The 19,665-nt window shown below is 41.8% G+C and overlaps 1 protein-coding gene across 6 annotated transcripts in view; it reads left to right on the top strand.

Moving 5' to 3' along the window:
- The window catches only part of VPS13B (vacuolar protein sorting 13 homolog B), a 999,042-nt gene that overhangs the window by 874,238 nt on the left and 105,139 nt on the right, over positions 1–19,665 (top strand). For all 6 annotated transcript variants that reach the window (XM_075920306.1, XM_075920307.1, XM_075920304.1 and 3 more), the window contains one exon: positions 5,509–5,705. In XM_075920306.1, coding sequence (XP_075776421.1) covers positions 5,509–5,705 — 197 coding nt within the window. The remainder of the gene's footprint in view (positions 1–5,508; positions 5,706–19,665) is intronic.

Genomic DNA, 19,665 nt, shown 5'->3' with positions numbered 1-19,665 from the left:
ATAAAGGGGAATAATCACTTCTCTAGATGTGCTGGCTATGCTCCTTCTAATGCAACCTAATATTCCATTAGCCTTTTTGGATACAAGGGCACACTTTTGACTCATATCCAGTTTCTCATCCACTGTAATCCCCAGGTCCTTTTCTGCTAAACTTCTACTTAGCCAGTCAGTCCCCAGCCTGTAACAATTCTTAGGATTCTTCTGTCCCAAGTGCAGGACTCTGCACTTGTCCTTGTTGAACCTCGTCAGATTTCTTTTGGCTCAATCCTCTAATTCAGTCGTCTCCAGCCTTTGTAAGCATGAGATCACTTTTTGAATTTAAGTGCAATCCAAGATCTACCTCAAACCCAGATACCCTTCCCCCGCCTCCTTTGTGCCCCTTCTCTGAGGCCCCACCCCTGTTCACTGCATCCTCCCTCCTCCATCTTCCCTTACTTTCACCAGGCAGGGGCATCTGGTTGAAGTGCAGGCTCTGGTCTTGGATTAAGGGATTTGGAGTGCGAGAAGGGCTCTGATCTGAGTTTAGGGCAGGCAGTTGGGGTGCCAGAGGGGGTTCTAGGTGCAGGTTCTGATAGGGAGTTTGGATGGAGGGGGTGCTAGGGCAGGGGCTTGGGGCTGCAGGAGGGGGTTCATGACTGGGGTAGATTTTCATGATGTGGGCTCTGACTGGGCACTGCTTACCTCAGATGGCTCCTGGGGGGTGATGCAGTGGGGCTAAGGCAGGCTCACCCCTGCCCTGGCCCTGCACCACTCCCAAAAGCAGCCAGCAAACTCCATCCCAAGTCCTGTTGTGCCCCCTCTCTGCATTGTGGAGACAGGATACAGGGTGGGAGAGGGGGCATCCTGACATCAGTACCCCTCCTCCCCCTGTCCTGCCCTGCACAGCAAGCAGGAGGCTTCCGGGGATGGGTGAGGCAGATCAAAGGCAAAGGGCAGGTGGTGCACAGCAGTAGGGGGAGGGACAATTGAAGTGCCGGCACTTAATAGCCTTTTGGCCAAACTAGTCAGGATCACCTGTCAGAGGCTCCAAGATCTACCAGTAGATCCCAGTCTACTGGTTGGTGACCATTGCTCTAATCTGTCTAGGTCACTCTTGACCCTATCCTTGACCTCCAACATATCTACCTCTCCCCTTAACTTAGTGTCATCCACAAACTTGCTGAGGGTGCAATCCATCCCTTCATCCAGGTCATTAATAAAGATGTTGAACAAAACCGGCCCCAGAACTGATTCTTGGGGCACTCTGCTTGAAACCAACCAGACATGGAGCTTTTGATCACTACCCATTGGGCCTGATAATCTAGCTTTCTGTCCACCTTACAGTCCATTTATCCAATCCATATTTCCTTAACTTGCTGGCAAGAATATTGTGGGAGACCATATCAAAAGCTTTGCTAAAATCAATGTAAAGCACATCCACCGACTTCCCCATGTCTACAGAGCCAGTTATCTCATCATAGAAGCTAATCAGATTGGTCAGGCATGACTTGCCCTTGGTGAATCCATGTTGACTATTGCTGATCACATTCCCCTTTTCCAAGTGCTTCAAAATTGATTCCTTGAGGATCCCCTCCATGATTTTTCCAGGGATTGAGGTAAGGCTGACTGGTGTGTAGTTCCCTGGATTGTCCTTCTTCCCTTTTTAAAAGATGGGCACTAAATTTGCCTTTTTCCAATCATCTGTGATCTCTCCTGATCTCCACGAGTTTTCAAAGAGAATGACCAAAGGCTCTGCAATGACATTTGCCAACTCCCTCAGTACCCTTGGATGCATTAAATCCAGACCCATGGATTTGTGTAGGTCTAGCTTTTCTAAATAGTTCTTAACCTGTTCTTTCTCCACTGATGCCTGCCCACTCCTTAAAGGTTTTCCAATTACAGTATCTGCTTATCACTATATGTTAGGCCGTGAGAGTGTGCTGTTGAAGAAAATTTTCAGTGTCCAAAGTCTAAGGATATAGCAAAATAGTGTGAATGTCACAAAATCAACATAACAAAGATGCAAATGAAACCAACATAATTTCCTTTTTGCAACTATCCATTATTGGATTACATAATAGCTGAAACGTCATTATGCTGTATCTGACTTTGAATTACCTCTATTTTTTATTTGGATCCACATCAAAAGTCTAATGGAGTGAATTTCCAGAACATAGATATGCCAGAAGAGATTATTTTCAACAGTGGTAAGATATTATCTTACTCCCTTGAGAAGGAGGTCAGAAATGTTATCCAATTTCTTGAAGGTAACTTGCTCTGCACTGTAAGTTCACATCACTCAGTTGCATAGGAAGTTAATCTGGCAAGTGTGCATTGAAAAATTCTGAAATTGTTAAAAAAAAATTGTCAAAATTCTAGAGTTCAGTTTAGATTATTAAAAATGTATATACACACATTTTGTTTTTTATATTTGTTTATCCTTAATTTTATTTTGAATTCACTTTCTCTATAATGCAATTTTCAACTAACATTGCTTTTGCAATTTTGATGCCGTTTTTTTATGTTAAAAATAAAATTAAAAAATACAGACTACAGGTGAACATTGCCAAGAATTATCTTCTTACAGTAATCTGGACAAGAGTTTTTATTTTTTTTTCTGCTATTTCTTCAATTCATCTAAAGGGAGAATTGTATTTTCAAGGCACTTGGCTGTAGAACAGAAAAATATCCTAATACCAGGATAGCCATATTATGGAGCAATCATACAGGAAGCGTGGGTTAAAATCGCAGCATGAGTTGGCGTCTGACACAAAGTACAAGATTGTTTTGTATTCCGCTTTTCTTTCACTTAGGTGGCCCTGTTAAGAGATAATCAAACACACACATGTTTCCTGTCTTCTGTGTGCGTTTTGTTGTACAGTAGTTGTTTCTAGAACAGGAGTGACTTCATCTCCAAGGGGAAGCACCCACCGTGTGAAGGATAGCATTTCAAGAAGTGAACATTTCATCTTTAGAAGCCTTTTTTCAAACAAAAAAATGAAACCGTACATAAATAAAAGGCTGTAGGAGCATCTGTGAGGGCAACACATGAACACATTAGTCTGTAACTCAACTGTTCCCTTCGTTAATGCTTTCACAGAAGCTACCAAAAGAGAGATTAAAACTTTGAGTGCTTGTATTGCTTTGCGCTGTAGTATCCCTACATGGAGGAAGAGTGCTGCCTGTTCTGAGTAAGGTTTTTATATACTAAAATATGTAGCAGCCATTTTGAAAAGTTGATTTTGGAGATTCTGAGTTCAGTATTAGGCTAGAGGGGGCTTAAATAGTATCTTTGCACTCCATGTAACAAATGAAATTGGGAGATATAAGCTATACCCAGTGTTCTTTCTTGGTTTTGATGAGGAACATGATCACAACTATGCACCTTTTTGATAACTAAGGGAAAAAAGGAAAGTTTTGTCAACAGAGGTACCAGGATTCTTGTGTGTAGTTGTTTATTAGTGCAGATTGTTGGCTAGTCTTGTAGCCATGGTGTTTACCCTAGTTTTCTGAAGGAAATCACAGAAGCCACATTCTGAGGGAGGTAACTATTGTTTGAATTGTAGCTAGAGTGTTACTCAAACATTTCAAGATGAAAGAACCATATTTAATTTTACACATGGGGCATTTCTAGTACATCTAATTCACTCATTCCCACTGCCAGTGACTCGGTTTTGGGGATATAGCCTATTTTCAGTCTTTCACAACAATTGTTTTTGGCAGCTAATGCTACCCAGAGGTCCCATCATACATTAAATTTATCCAGATCAGGCATTAGCAATAATAAGCCCCCTAGAATGAATAAATCTAGATGTTTGGGAATATAGGATTCTAAATCAAGGAAGTCTTTTGCATTCTTCAGCCTAGTACGCTTAGAGTTTTGGACAGTCCCAAAGCATATTAGCTGTAGTTAGTTTAGGGAGATCACATAAACTGCGTGTTTGACCTTTTACTTTATAACTCATAAATGATATCTTGAAACCTAATATATGTCTATTCTACATTTCTTAAGGTACATCTTAAAATAAAATTAGGGAAAAATACTGTGCATATAAATCAGTTTCTTTTCAAATGTTAAAACTGTTTTTTATCTCCTTTCAGTCAGTATACAGTGGGCTTTTCCTCATTTGTCAGGCACCCTATTCCTTTGGTCATTTTTGTGGCTTCCCCTTAATTCTCTCTGGTTTCTATATGTTTCTGTTAATGGGGGCCAAAAATAAACACATTATTTCAGATCACAATAAAGCCTAAAAAAGAACTGTTGCTTTTCTACCATATGGTATTAAGTCTCTACCAATGCAATCTAGAATTGCTTTGGCCTTTTTGCTATACAGGCAGTCACCGGGTTACGTACAAGATAGGGACTGTAGGTTTGTTTTTAAGTTCAATCTGTATGTAAGTCGGAACTGGCGTCCAGATTTAGCCACTGCTGAAACTGACCAGCGGCTGACTACAGGAAGCCCGAGGCAGAGTTGCTCTGCCCCGGGCTTCCGGGAATCAGCTGCTGATCAGTTTCAACAGCGGCTGAATCTGGACGCCTGGGACAGAGCAGCTGGGGTGCTGCCGGGACCAACCCGGCAGCACTCCAGTTCCTCTACCCCAGGCATCCCCAACTCAGCTGCTGCTGAAACTGATCAGCGGCTGATTCCAGGAAGCCCGGGGCAGAGCAACTCTGCCTCGGGCTTCCTGTAGTCAGCCGCTGGTCAGTTTCAGCAGCGGCTGACTTGGGGACGCCTGGGGCAGAGCAGCTGGGGTGCTGCTGGGTTGGTCCAGTAGCGCCGAGAGCGGCGCTGCGGGACCAACCGGCAGTGCCCCAGCTGCTCTACCACAGGCGTCCCCGAGAAAAGCCTGGTCTGCTGGGGGGCGAGGCCCCACACTAGCTACGCCCTTCCCCCCAGCAGACCAGGGAGCCGCGGGTGGCGGGACCGAGACGCGCCACGGTCCCCCCACCTGGCTCCTCCGCGGCTTTGCTCCATGTCTCCCTGGTCTGCTGGGGCGCCCCCCCTCCCCAGCAGACCAGGGAGACGCGGAGCAGCTTTTCTCGCCCCGGCGGATGTGGGAGGCGGGACCGCGGCGCGTCTGGGCGGTCCCACCGCCCGCGTCCTCCGGGGCGAGAAAAGCCCCGTTCGTAAGTACGGATCCGACATAAGTCGGATCCGCATAACTCGGGGACTGCCTGTATTGTGTTACAAGCACATCTAATTCTGATGTCTTGCATAGTTACTGCTATCCAGGTTTCTTTCACTTATTGTTTCAAATTATTTTCTGTGGGTGCATATGCTCTATGGTGTAATAACTACTTTCCCAATATGTAAGAGGATGTTTGGAGTAATATGTTGATAGAACAGTCTAGTAAAAAGGTAACTTAACAGTAGGAGGAAGCACAGAATACATAATAAGGATTAAAAATTCTGACAGTCATTTGGGAATTGTTTTGGTTTAATTTTGACTTTATAAGTGTACTATAGATACTTGTTTTATGTATTTGTTTAGAAGTACAAAGTAACTGAGATTTCTTTACTATCACAGGTTCCTTGTAGCTTGGAGTACTGGGATGAGCTCCAGAAATCATTTGTTGCATTCCGGGAGTTCAGTCTATCAGAAAGCAAAGTTTGTGAGCTACAGCTGCCCAGTGTCAGCCTTGTGAATGATCAGAAAGAGCTTGTAGCCTCAGACCTTTGGAGGATTGTCCTGAACAGCAGTCAGAATGGACCTGATGACCAAAGGTAATCTTAGAAGAAGGAAAACTAATACTAGTCCCCGGAGACTTGGTGCAACTGCTCTTCTTTCATTTATGCTAGTTTCTAACTGAGCTTCAGATAGTAATTGACCCTCACACAACCTTCCTTCTCCTGTAGATTTATAAGTTAACAATTAACCTTGGAATCCTTGGACTCTCTGAGCCCTAGGATTATTCAAAGAGAGGAGGAGGCAGTCAGGCCATGGCCAGACCCATCCACCTGCACCAAGCAGCAAAACTAACTTGTTAATCAGGGGATGATGTGCCACAACTCCTTAAACGGTGTAGTAGGAGACATACTTCCCCTGTATGCCTGGGATTTACCACCAGAGTAGAGCATCTTTGCGCCACTCTTGGTGTGAGACAGAACCTGAAAGGCACAACTCAGTTGTGAATGCATTTCTTGGTGATTACATGATAACTATAATCCTAGTGATGCTTTATGGTCACCATGTATCAATGACACTGTGCTCTTACAATGTTAACAAATGGAAATTTACCACCAGCAAACTTTAGAAGCACTTATTTTTTCAGAACATAAATGTTTTCATTTCTTCGCATCTGGAAGCTTTGTAAATGGTTAACCTTGAAAAGTGCACTGAGAGTCAAAGTTTGGACTTTGTTTATGAGTTTTTGATTACCTTGTAGAGTTTGAAAAAACATTATGGGGGCATTATTGAATCTAACTTTCACAAATAACAATTCAAATGTCAAACCACTCCCCATTCTTATCCCTTTAGTAAGTTATATGGTTGTGTAGTGAATAATTTCAGACACACTGGATGCAGGTGAAAACAAGCTGAAGATTTATTGAACACCAGCGCTGGTGGAGTACCAACCAGGGGTTAACCTGAAGAGCACTAACTTAACCAAAACATACATTAGATTATATAGGCAGTAGATGGGTGGAGGGGAAATGATTTGATAGGTCTAGCGGCGGAAATTAGATGAGCACATAAGCCAATGAACTACGAAGGTTACACAGTATCTCCGCCCATTGCAAATTAAACATATTATCACTAATACAGATAGTTATTTCTAACAAGCTAAATGAGCCAACATAAACAAAACGGACATGTTGATGGTAACTTGTTTTGCTGAAATTATGATATGCCTACTGCAAGATGACTACTTCCTTGCGTTGGCACAGTCCTTGGGATCCAAGCTTATTTATCTGAAATTACAGGAGACAGTGAGAGAAACCGCGCAGCCTGGCTGATACCAGCCAGGCCTTATCAGAGTGAAGCCCCTTTGGAATGTGGTTGCCAGAGGAACCAGAGTCATGATAGCTACTGTCTGTGTGATTCTCAGGCCTGGCCTTAATAATTTAGGATTTGAGTTCTCAGTTCTCAGCAAGATACCATGGGCTGCCTCAGTTTATCCCTACAAGTTGGATGGCTTAGGAGCTTGTCTACTGCTTGTTGTTACTGCCATGTGTGTATAAGAACCTATAGAATTCAGGGGGAGTCAGGAACAAAATCAATAAAAAAAATTAAACATCTGGTTTCCATCAATAATATCAGGTTGGAAATGATTTCTTGATGTTAATTGTGAAGGAATGCATGTTCATCACTAAGAAGTTAAATATTTTAGACAAGGTTAATTCCTCTGAATGTGGGACCTTTGCAAAATTACCTTTGTGGTCAACTTAACCCCATAGAAATGTGAACTCTGTGGGAATTGGAAATGAAGCTAGTGAAATTCAGTAGGGGTTTTTTTTTTCATCAAAGCATTTGACATTGCAGTTACAGCTATTGTTTTCTATTCAAATGGGATTAATCATTCTATCTAATATTTCACACTGAGAATTCTATTTAAAAGTTTTGTAAGCAACAATCATTAGGACCAACTCTAGTGTTTAAGTGAAATGCAAGTAACTTTAAAAGCTAATAGAGCAAACCAGTGTAACCTAGAAATCTGTGACGAGCATCAGAAACATTTCAGAGCACAACACAAATTCACAATATATTAATCTGTGGTTTACAACCTCTGGTTGCAGTGGGGTGGCCATAGGTCTGATGCTGAGACATGATAGTCTTCCCTTTCTTTATACTTAGACTGGTATCATAACATAGGGTCATAATATGAAAAAAGTTGAGAACCATAGTATTAAATATGTGTATAGAAAAATTTGTGGTGAGTGATATGAAATTTTTAATATGCCATGATAATTTTGATTGAACACATCCAGCTACTTTCCATAATTTTGTGGGTATAGGAAAAGCAAAAAAATCATGGGTTTCCAAACTGGGGGGCGGGAAGAAATTCCAGGTGGGGCGTGAGGTGACCCAGCTCCCCTTCCCCCTCCCCCAACAAGTTTTGCTGCCCCGGTCAGTTTTTTTTTTTTGCTCATCAAGTTTTGCCATTTTTGGGTGGGGGGGCGTGAGGGTTTTTCAAAAATAAAAAAGGGGGCGTGATGCCAAAAAGTTTGGGAACCACTGTTCTAAAGGAACCACAAGAAAGTGTAAACAAGTGCAAATTATAGTCTTCCTTAGATTAATTTGTACCTTTTACAAGGAAGCAGGAATAAGGTAATATGGAGAGAGTAGGGAGAATCAAAATGAATGCCTAATGGTGGACATTCTAATCCAGGAGTGGGCAATAAAATGGTGACAGTTAATGAGGGTTAGTCCCTGGCGGACTGCTGCTGCTATATTTACCTGCGCCTCCACAGGTACTTGTTATTGTAGCTCCCATTAGTCACAGATCACTATTCCCAGCCAGGAGGAGATGCAGGAAGCAGCACAGACCAGGACACCATTTCCCACAGCTCCCATTGTCTGGGAACAATGATCTGTGGCCAAAGGGAACTGCAGTTGCCCACATCTGTGTGATACAGGTAAATATAGTAGTGGCAGTCTGCCAGGAGCTAACCCTGATGGACCAAATCCTACCTATGGGCAAGTTTCCCTTTAAACTGTGTGGCAACATAGCCCCGCAGCTGCTTAATCAGCCGCACCAAGTCAGGAGCTCCATGCGCAAAGCTGAGAGTCCCTGGCTGAGTGGAGCTGATTAAGCAGCTGCAGGGCTGTTTTGCCACACAGCTTAGAGGGAACATTGCCCGTGGACTGGTATTTGCCCACACCTGTTCTAAGAGCTTCATTTAGATCAAATAATATCTGGAACTGCTTCACTGGCATTTTTTATTATCCATCCAAGTCAGGACTGATGGGATGAAAAATAGAACCCTGCGAATGTTGTATCCATACAGGGCTCTAGTAAAAAGTGAGAGAACATACACCTCAATATCTGAAACACTTCATAATTGAAAAAGAAAAAGATATAAGTAACAAAAGTCACATTTTTGTGTAGATAAGTAGTTTAGTTTTATTACTTCATAGTTACACAGCATTTGAAATTTTTAAAATGATCTAAAAAGACATGATTAATTAATTGATTAAATTTTTAAATATCTAATTTAGAGTTGTTCTACAAAAATGAATTAATCCTAGAAAATCCTTATCTTGATTGGCGTTTATTTTCTGTGTTTGATTTATGCATTTTGGTACAGACCTCCATATTGGTGCCATGTACAAGCAAGTGCTCACTACCAGTAATTTTCTGTTAAAAAAAAATCAAGAAAAGCCCAGAAAACCTGCAGGTTTTTGTTGTAACTTCTCTGAGATGCTAATCGCTAGTATTAAAGTGCTAATCCCTTGTGTTTTTTACATTCTTTGGGTATGTCTACACTACCCTCCTAGTTCGAACTAGGAGGGTAATGTATGCATACCGCACTTGCTAATGAAGCCCGGGATTTGAATTTCCCGGGCTTCATTAGCATAAGCAGGGAGCCGCCATTTTTAAATCCCCGCTGCTTCGAACCCCGTGCAGCACGGCTACACGGGGCTCGAACTAGGTAGTTCGGACTAGGGTGCCTATTCCGAACTACCGGTACACCTCGTTTCACGAGGAGTAACGGTAGTTCGGAATAGGCAGCTAGTCCGAACTACCTAGTTCGAGCCCCGTGTAGCCGCGCTGCACGGGGTTTGAAGCAGCGGGGATTTAAAAATGGCGGCTCCCCGCTTATGCTAATGAAGCCCGGGAAATTCAAATCCCGGGCTTCATTAGCAAGTGCGGTATGCATACATTACCCCGCTAGTTCGAACTAGCGGGGTAGTGTAGACATACCCTTTATTATTAATTCCTAACATGGAAATAAAGGCTGAAATTTACATAGTTCCCATTACTTTATGATACAAAAACTGCAGGTTTTGTGGGAAGATATGTATTCAGCGGACCTGATGAGCAGACTGTGATAATGTCAGCCGTGATGGCTATTATGCTATCCAAAGATGGTATTATCCAAAATCTGTGACATGCTCACTATTTGCAGAATTGATTAGGGAGTGATTAATAATGCAGACATGAATAATCTAGATGCTGTGTGGTTTAATTAATAAATTATTCTTATTTCACTTGTAAGGCTATTAATTGTTCAAATTCAGTTTGATGATTTGAAATAATTTTAGAGATAGTCCACAGCAGAAATACCCCCAAATAATGTGGGATAATTGGCAGCTGCAGCTCATGAGGAATTCCAAAATAAGAGGGTATGAGAGCAGAATTATGTTGTTACCCTAGAATAAATTACCTTTGTAGGAAAAGGTTTCATGGGGCAGGGATTGAAAGCTCTTATTACAGAGACGTCAAGGTAGTATACTAGGCTTAAGTAGAAAAAGACTGAGGGCGGAGAGGCTTCATCCATTTCCAGTCATACTGTTATCATTCTAAGCACTTTAAAGGCTGTGGTATATATTTAATGTATTGAATAACAGCATTTTATAGTTATTGACATATTTGAGGTCATATTCTTAAAAATGGAGAATGCCTTAGCAGCAACATCTTCAAATCTAAGATACCATAATACAGGTGCATGTGCCTTTGACATCTACTTTTTAAGGAATTCCTATGGGAAATCACAATTGTGTTTCTAGTTAATTGTTTTGGGTTAGATTCAAAGTAGTTTGATATATTGGATGGAGTGCTCTAGAGAGCTGTGTTCAAACCATTGTTTGGATCATGAGTTCAGTAGTTTCTTTTTTCTCCCGGTGGGTATTTTTTCATGTTTCAATTTGTCACAAATGGTAGGTTTGCTTTTAAAAATTGCACTCTTGGAATAGAAGGAATAATGCAAGTATTTCTGGGTTTGTAAGATGTGAAATTATAATTTTTAAGAGATCTTATCTGTACTATAGAAGTTGTCCATTTAATAGACTCTGATGCTTCATGGAAATCTTTGGAAATCATTTGACAATATTAGATTCAATTCTGCCATTATTTATATTTTCTGTTTCTGTTGCTCTACCTTCCAGTACAATCACACATCAATTTACCATGCCATACTTGGAGCTGTACAAACTAACTCTGTCTTTTATTATTAGCAGGGATGTTGTATAGTCTCTGTTAACCTTTGTGCCTCTGAAGGAAATCAGAGAATCTTGCCCACTATTATCTGTTTATGAATCACAATTGCTTGTTATGACAATCAGAGTCTTATTTAATGTAAAGTTAAAACTCCTACTTTTGCTTCAGCAGGACTCAACAGGAGAAGTGTTTCTGGACTATACGAAAATTCTGTTATATTACTATATTGCACATGACATATAATGGAAAGTAAAATGAAGGATAGAAACTTTAGGGCTAAAATTCTCATTGCATGCACTTTAAGACAAAAGCAATGTTGAAAGTCCATCTGAAATCTGGCCAGACAAAGAATCTGGTTGCAATCACAGTATATCAAGCAATTGGAATAGAAAAATCTCTAAATTAGTTCTAAGTAATATGGTCCCCTTTCAAAAATAAATATTTACTGACGGCTTTACCACAAAATGGTATCTGAAATACTGAAGTTCTTTTCTTCCCTTAAAGAAATAATATTGTGGTATTCCAGATGCCACTAATGTAACTGTTAGCAAATATTGATATTTGTTTAAAGCTGACTCCTTTATTGTAGTTATTATTTTCAATGCCAATAGTAGTCATTCTGGAAGTGGTTTCAAGGAATAACAACAGTGGACTCTCTCACTCATAATAGTATCTTTTCCCAGCATGGCCAAACAGTTTTGAAAATGAAGAACCCCAGAAACTCATTATGTAAGCAGGGGAATGGTCCCATTATTGTGGAGAAATTTCCTGGCTACTATACCACCCCGGTGAAATGAACCAGCGAAAGGATCTGAATCCCCACTCCCACTTCCTTTACCCCATGGCCTCCCTGATCCTGAGGACTCCCCTTCCACTCTCTTGAGTAGCAGAGTCCTCGAAACCCCAACAAGGCTGGGCCCAGGTTTCCTGGGGCTTAATCCCCGACCTTGTAGTCACTTGGGGCAGGGGCTAGGGTGTCCCCACTCCGAGGTGCTCTCTTCACACTGCATGCTTTCTTAGCCCAGTGATTATTTCATAAGGTTCAAAGCAAATACAATGTATTAAACATCAACTGATTAAAGAGAAAATAATAAGAAAAAATGAGAATGGTTAAATGAGAACACACAGCCCTGCTCTGTAGCATGGGGACATCAAAACAGCAGTCTGCAGAGTGTAAGGACAGTTCACAGTCTCTTCCTTTTAGGTCCCTTAGAGGCCCTGGATGTGCTGCAGTGGGGTTGCAGGCTGGACACGCTTGCTCTGGCAGTGACCACACAGCTTGAAGCTCTAAGTGGCCAGACCCCTCTCCCAGTCTGGCCTGCTGGGTCTCTTGGCTGGTGATATCTCCCTGCCCAGTGCCTCTCTCTGCACTTTGCTGGTCCCAGCTGCTCACCACACCCAGCTGCAGGCTGTGCTGCTTTGCCAGTCTCCAGCTCCTTGCGTTGCTTTTCTGTCCCTTTTGGCTCTCTGAGCACTGCCAGTCTGCTGCTCAACACGGGGTCTGCGCTCAAAAGAACACACCTCAAAAGAACATCGCAAAAGCAATGTGCTTTTGCACAAGAGAACATCCACACTGCATGGACACTCTTGCGCAAGAAAATTCTGATTGTCATTAACAGAATGGCCATCAGAGCACCTGTGCTTTTTGTGATAGGCTCTTTTTGCTCAAGAAACCCCTGTTGAGCATCCACACACACCTTTTTGCACAAGAACTCTTGCACAAAAAGGAGTTATGCCTTGTAGAAGGAGGTTTACCTAAACCGCAAAAAGCTCTCTGTTCTGTCGATTAACTGTAGATTTTCTTGCGCAAAAACACACTTGAGGTGTGGACGCTCCATGGGTTTTTGCGCAAGAGCAGCTGTTTTTGAGCAAAAACTCTTTAGTGTTGACATAGCCTCTGTAGCAAGAGGCTTCCATCATGCGCTTAATATAATCTTCTGTATTATGAAGCCACTGATAAGGGTTTTTTTTAAAGCAAATGAATTTATGAAGGATAGGTCCATCAATGGCTATTAGCCAGGACGGGAGAGGTTGGTGTTCTAGCCTTCAGTTTGCCAACAAATCATAGAATCATAGAATCATAGGACTGGAAGGGACCTCGAGAGGTCATCGAGTCCAGCCCCCCGCCCTCAAGGCAGGATCAAGCTCCGTCTACACCATCCCTGACAGATGTCTATCTAACCTGTTCTTAAATATCTCCAGAGAGGGAGATTCCACCACCTCCCTTGGCAATTTATTCCAATATTTGACCACCCTGACAGTTAGGAATTTTTTCCTAATGTCCAATCTAAACCTCCCCTGCTGCACTTTAAGCCCATTACTCCTTGTCCTGTCCTCAGAAACCAAGAGGAACAAATTTTCTCCTTCCTCCTTGTGACACCCTTTTAGATATTTGAAAGCCGCTATCATGTCCCCCCTTAATCTTCTTTTTTCCAAACTAAACAAGCCCAGTTCATGAAGCCTGGCTTCATAGGTCATGTTCTCTAAACCTTTAATCATTCTTGTCGCTCTTCTCTGTACCCTTTCCAATGACAGTAGGTAACAGGGAATGGATCACTGGATGATTACCTGTTCTGTTCATTCCTTTCGCAGCACATGACATTGGCCACTGTTGGAAGGCAGGATCCTGGGCTAGATGAATCATTGGGCTGACCCAGTATGGCCACTCTTATGTTCTAGGATTTATATGGTGTTGCTCAGGTCCTCAACTCAAATAACTTTTATTTCAAATTACAGGCACATCCCATTGTCCTGAAACAACCAAACCCTTAACTTGTTTTACATTATGATAAAAGGAAGCTACTTACCAAGTTTGATGGTCCTAGCTCTTAGCATTTAGGAGGAGTTCTTGAGCAAACAGGCTCACAGATGGCTGGACAGACAGACATTTCTAAAATATTTAGTAAGATGTTACCTCTGATCTTCTGTTTCTCCCCTTCTTCCCATACCATCAAAAATACTCAGTTTCATTACCATGTGCAACAATTTTATGCTTGTTCTGTTGCACAAAAAACAGCTCTTCTCAAGCTTGCTATGTAACTCTTGATTACTTTATTCTGTCAAGCATTTTGTAAGTGGTAGGGTTTGCTATTTCAAGTTTCTCTTGGAATTAGTCTCAGCAGTTGGTTCAGTAACCAAAAAGTGATATGGTGGTCCTTTTTTATACTAAGGTTTCTACACATCAGTAAAAGAAAGTAGTTTAGTTTCTCTAAAAATCTTTTTAGTCCTGACATTTTGAGTGCCCAGCTATTATAACCACATGGTATATTGTTTGAAGGGTAAGAAGATCACAGTAAAATAAGGATAAATGCTTTGAATTACTTTCTGGGTGTAAAGTTTCTGACACATGTCTTCCTACATAAACTGTGTCAGGATGCCCCACAATCATTGTTATGATTAGGGGTGGGAAATAAAGTTCCCAGCACACTACGACTCTGTACATAAAAATGGTAAGAAGCAGGTTATATTAAGTCCAAAGAAACAAAGAGTTGGGTTTTTATGAAAATATCCTAGTAATAATAAAGGAAGAAAGAAAAACTGAGTCTCATTGGTATAATGGTTTCCAAAACCAAAAATGTTTAAGTTTACAAAGAATTTGAGGTGTTATTAACTTGTTCTTCATACTACTTCACTCTAGTTTTTATGACAATGAATAAATTACTTTGAAAAGTGCATTTCTGGAAGGCTACTGTACACAGGATAAATGAATCAATTTGGATAAGTTAAAAGCTGACTCAAAGAAAAAACTAAAATTAAATGTCGTTTTAAGGTTCTATAAAGTTAAATTAAATTTTCATTCTCGGTACTTCTCTCTTTCATTTGTGTCTCAGAGTCTAGATATACCAGGAAGTGCTGAAATATTGTGAGAAAGGTCACTCTTATGGTACTACCAGTTCTTTTGAGATTACTCGCTGGTTTTGCAAACTGAAAAGCACTAGATAATTCAGATAGCCATTTGAGCTTTGAGTGGTTATTGGAATTGGTTACTTTTTAACCTTTGCCCATCCCTCCTTGGGTTAGTAATCCCAGATACATAAAATCGTAGCATTGGGAACTCAAGAGGTCATCTAGTCCAGTCTCCTGCGCTCATGGAAGTACTAAGTATTATTTAGTATTTATAATTAGTAGTTTTTCATCTGTAGGTCTCCAAATACTTTACAAAGTAGAATCATAAAAATGGAAGGAAACTCGAGAGGTGATCAAGTCCAGTCTCCTCAGTTCATGGCAGGACCAAGCACCATCTAGGCCATCCCTGACAGTTGTTTGTCTAACCCACTCTTAAAAATCTCCAATGATGGATATTCCACAAACTCCCTAGGCAATTTATTCCAGTGGTAAACCTCCCTAACAATTAAGAAGATTTTCCTAATGTACAACACAAACCTCCCTTCCTGTAATTTAAGCCCATTGCTTCTTGTCCTATCATCAGAGGTTAAGGAGAATAATTTACTCCCTCTTCGTAACAACTTTTTAGATATTTGAAAGCTGTTGTAAAGCCCCCGTCTATGTTCTTTTTTCCATTTTAAACATCTCAGTTCTTTTAGCCTTTCCTCATAGGTCATTTTTTCTAGACCTTTAATCATTTTTGTTCTTCTCTGGACCTTCTCCGGTTTGCCCACATCTTTCCTTAAGTGTGGCACCCAGTACTGGATGCAGTACTCCAGTAAAGAAAAGAGCATAAAATCACTTCTTGTGTCTTGCTTACAACACACATGTGAACACCTCCCAGAATGATGATTGGGTTTTTTTTCAGCAATGTCACAATGTTGACTCATATTTAGCTTGTGGTCCAATATGACCTCCAGATCTTTTTCTGTAATACTCCTTACTAGGTAGTCATTTTTCATTTTGTATGTGTGAAACCAATTGTTTCTTCTTACGGGAAGTATTTTGCATTTGTCCTTATTGAAGTTCATCCTATCTAATTCAGGCCATTTCTCCAGTTTGTTCAGATCATTTTGAATTATAATCCTGTCCTCCAAACCACTTGCAACCCCTCCCACCTTGGTACCATCCATAAAGTTTATCAGTGTACTATCTATGACATTTATCTAAATAATTGGAGAAGATAATAAATAGAATTGATCCCCAAACTAATCCTTGCAGAACCGCACTCATTATGCCCTTCCAGCATGAATATGAACCATTGATCACTGCTCCCTAGGAATAGTTATCCAGCAAGTTATACACCCACATAATAATAGGCCTATCTAGATTGTATTTCCTTAGTTTATTAAAGAGATGTTTATGTGACACTATATCAAATACTTTACTAAATCAAGCTATACCACACCTACCACTTCCCCTTATCCACAAGGCTTCTTATCCTATCAAAGAAAGCTATTAGGTTGGTATGACTTGATTTGTTCGTCACAAATCCATGCTGACTCTTACTTATCTTCTACATGTTGGCAAATGGACTCCTTAATTATTTGTTCCTTTTCTGATACAGAAGTTAAGATGATTGGTCTGTAATTCCCTGAGTTATCCTTATTCTTCTTCGAGTGCTTGTTTATGTCCATTCCACTAGGTGTGCGCACACTGCGTGCACGACTACTGGAACTTTTTTACCCTTAGCAGCACCTGTTGGACCAGCCAAAGAGCCCCCTAGAGTGGTGCCGGTATACCCGTGCATATATGCCCCTGCTGGCTCCAACCCCACTCAGTTCCTTCTTACCGCCTGTGATGGTGGACTGGAACATTGGTCTTGCTCTGCGAGACTGCCCTTAGCTATCTAGTGTAAATAGTTGTACTTCTCATAGTATCTTAGAATATCTCCTTGACCTTAGGCAACAGGGGATGTCTCCCTCCTCAGTTAAGGTACACCTGGCGGCCATCGCGGCCTTTCACCAGGGGGAAGGAGGACGTTCGGTGTTTGCCCTGTCTATAATTAAGAGATTCCTGAAGGGCCTGGACAGACTGTACTCTCAGATTAGACAACCCTTTCCCTAATGGGACCTGAATATAGTGCTTCGCAGCCTGATGGGAGCCCCATTTGAACTGCTGGCTACCTGTTCCCTGACTCATCTCTCCTGAAACATGGCATTCCTGGTGGCAATTACTTCGGCTAGAAGGGTCTCAGAGTTACACGCTTTGTCCTCGGAGCCACTGTACATGGTGTTCTCCAGGGACAGGGTGACCCTACGCCCACACCTGGCTTTCCAACCCAAGGTGGTGTCTCTGTTCCACATATCTCAGGAGATCTACCTCCCAGTGTTCTACCTGAAACCTCATGCAGGGGGGAAAGAACAGGCACTACACACGCTACATGTCAGGAGAGCACTGGCATTTTATTTGGATAGGACAAGGCAATTTCGTAAGTCCACGCTGCTCTTTGTCTTGACTGCGGAGAGAATGTAGGGTTGGCGTCAGCTCAGTGTCTCTCCTCGTGGATCACCGCATGCATCAGAGCATGCTACAACCTACAGGGGAAACCAGTGCCCCATATCACGGCCCACTCGACCAGAGCCTGTGCGTCATCAACAGCATTCTTGGCTCAGGTGCCAATTTTGGATATCTGTAGGGTGGCCATGTGGTCATCAGTACACACGTTCACAACACATTATGCAATCACACAGCAAGCTAGGCAGGACGCTGCAGTGGGGACAGCTGTGTTGCAATCAATCTCAGTCTAGACTTCCGACCCCACCTCCATGGTTATGGCTTGGGAATCACCTAGTGGAATGGACATAAGCAAGCACTCGAAGAGGAAAAGATGATTACTTACCTCGTAACTGTTGTTCTTTTGGATGTGTTGCTTATGTCCATTCCAATCCCTCCCGCCTCCCCTTCATTGGATTATCCGGCAAGAAGGAACTGAGCAGGGCTGGGGCCAGCAGAGGCATATATACATGGCTATACTGGTGCCACTCTAGGGGGCTCCCTGGCTGGCCCAACGGGTACTGCTAAGGGTAAAAAAGTTCTGGCAGTCGTGCACACAGCGCGTGCACACCTAGTGGAATGGACATAAGCAACACATCTCAAAGAGCAACAGTTATGAGGTAAGTAACCGTCTTTTCTCCTTTTTTATAGATAGCACTCTATTTGCCCTTCCCAGTTTTCTGGAATGTCTGTTGTATTCCGTGACTTTTCAAAGATAATAGCTCAGATATCTCCTCAGTCAGCTCCTTGAGTATTCTAGGATGCATTTCACCAAGCCCTGTTGACTTGAACACAAATAACTTTTCTAAAGTGATTTTTTTACTTGTTCTTTTCCTATTTTAGCTTCTGGACTTACTACAATTTCACTGTCATTCATTATGGTAGGCATCCAGTCACCACCAATCTTCTTGGATGAAACTAAGAAATCATTAAGCACCTCTGAGATTTCCACATTATCTGTTATTTCTTTCCTCTCATTATTGAGTAATGGACCTATCATTTCCTTGGTCTTCCTCCTGCTTCTAATACTAATATATTAGAAGGAAGAGGAAAACCAAGCAGAGTAAATAAAGTATAATTGTTTCTGTGTTACATATGTGGAAACTGAGGCTCTGGCTATGTCTACACTGGCAGGTTCTTGCGCAAGAACTGCTGTTCTTCTGCAGAGCCTCCACACTGCATGCCTGCTCTTGCGCAAGAAGTTTTACAGTAAAGCGTGGTAAGAGAGGGCTTCTTGCACAAGAGCTACGCTCTTTTCTAACAAGTGTAAGCCCTGCAAGAGCTCTTGCGTAAGAGGGCAGTGTGGACACGCAGCAGGGGTTTCTTGTGCAAGAAAGCCCTATGTTTAAAATGGCCATCAGAGCTTTCTTGCACAAGACAGCATCCACACTGCTATGGATGCTCTTGCACAAAACCACATGGCAGCATGGATGTGTTCTTGCACAAGAGTTCTTGCGCAAGAGTTCTTGCACAAGAACCCTTGCACAAGATGGTCTTGTACAAGAACCCGCCAGTGTAGACAGAGCCATCATGTTTGCATGACAGAAACAACATTAGAACATAGATCTCCCAGTCCAGTTCCATACCCATTAGTTCAAGCCATCTCAAAAAATTATTTATTTCCAGAGATACTAATTGTCGAGGCATCTGTACTGTAGAGAGTTATAAATGTAGGCAGTAGATGTGGCAATGATAGATAGCCTATGACTTGGCCATTTTCAAAGTAATAGGGGACAAGTGGAAGAGGGAAAGGAAACACAGGAAATCAAATATAAATCTAGCATTCATTGTTGTAGCTTATGTCCATTCCAGGATAAGACAAGATGAGCGAGGTAATATTTTTATTGGCCCAACTTCTGTAGGTGAGAGAGATCTGCTACTGGATTTAGAGAGAGACATGGTGGGTGAAATAATATCTTTTATTGGATCAACTTCTGTTGGTGAGAGACAACCTTTCGAGCTCTACAGAGCTATGCCTCAGGTCTGGAAGCCCAGCTTGAAAGGTTGTCTCTCTCATCAACAGAAGTTGATCCAGTAAAAGATATTATTTCACCCACCATGTGTGTCTCTAAATCCAGCAGCAAATCTTTCTCCTCCCTCAACATCTATGTGCATTAAAGCCTGTCTTTTTCCTTTGATAATTTACACATCTGGACTTGAGTTTAGTGTTAAACATATGTTGTACAAACCTATTCATCTAA

The sequence above is a fragment of the Pelodiscus sinensis genome, chromosome 2, assembly GCF_049634645.1.
Source record: "Pelodiscus sinensis isolate JC-2024 chromosome 2, ASM4963464v1, whole genome shotgun sequence".
NCBI lineage: Eukaryota > Metazoa > Chordata > Testudines > Trionychidae > Pelodiscus > Pelodiscus sinensis.
This window is presented reverse-complemented; position numbering and strand designations above follow the sequence as displayed.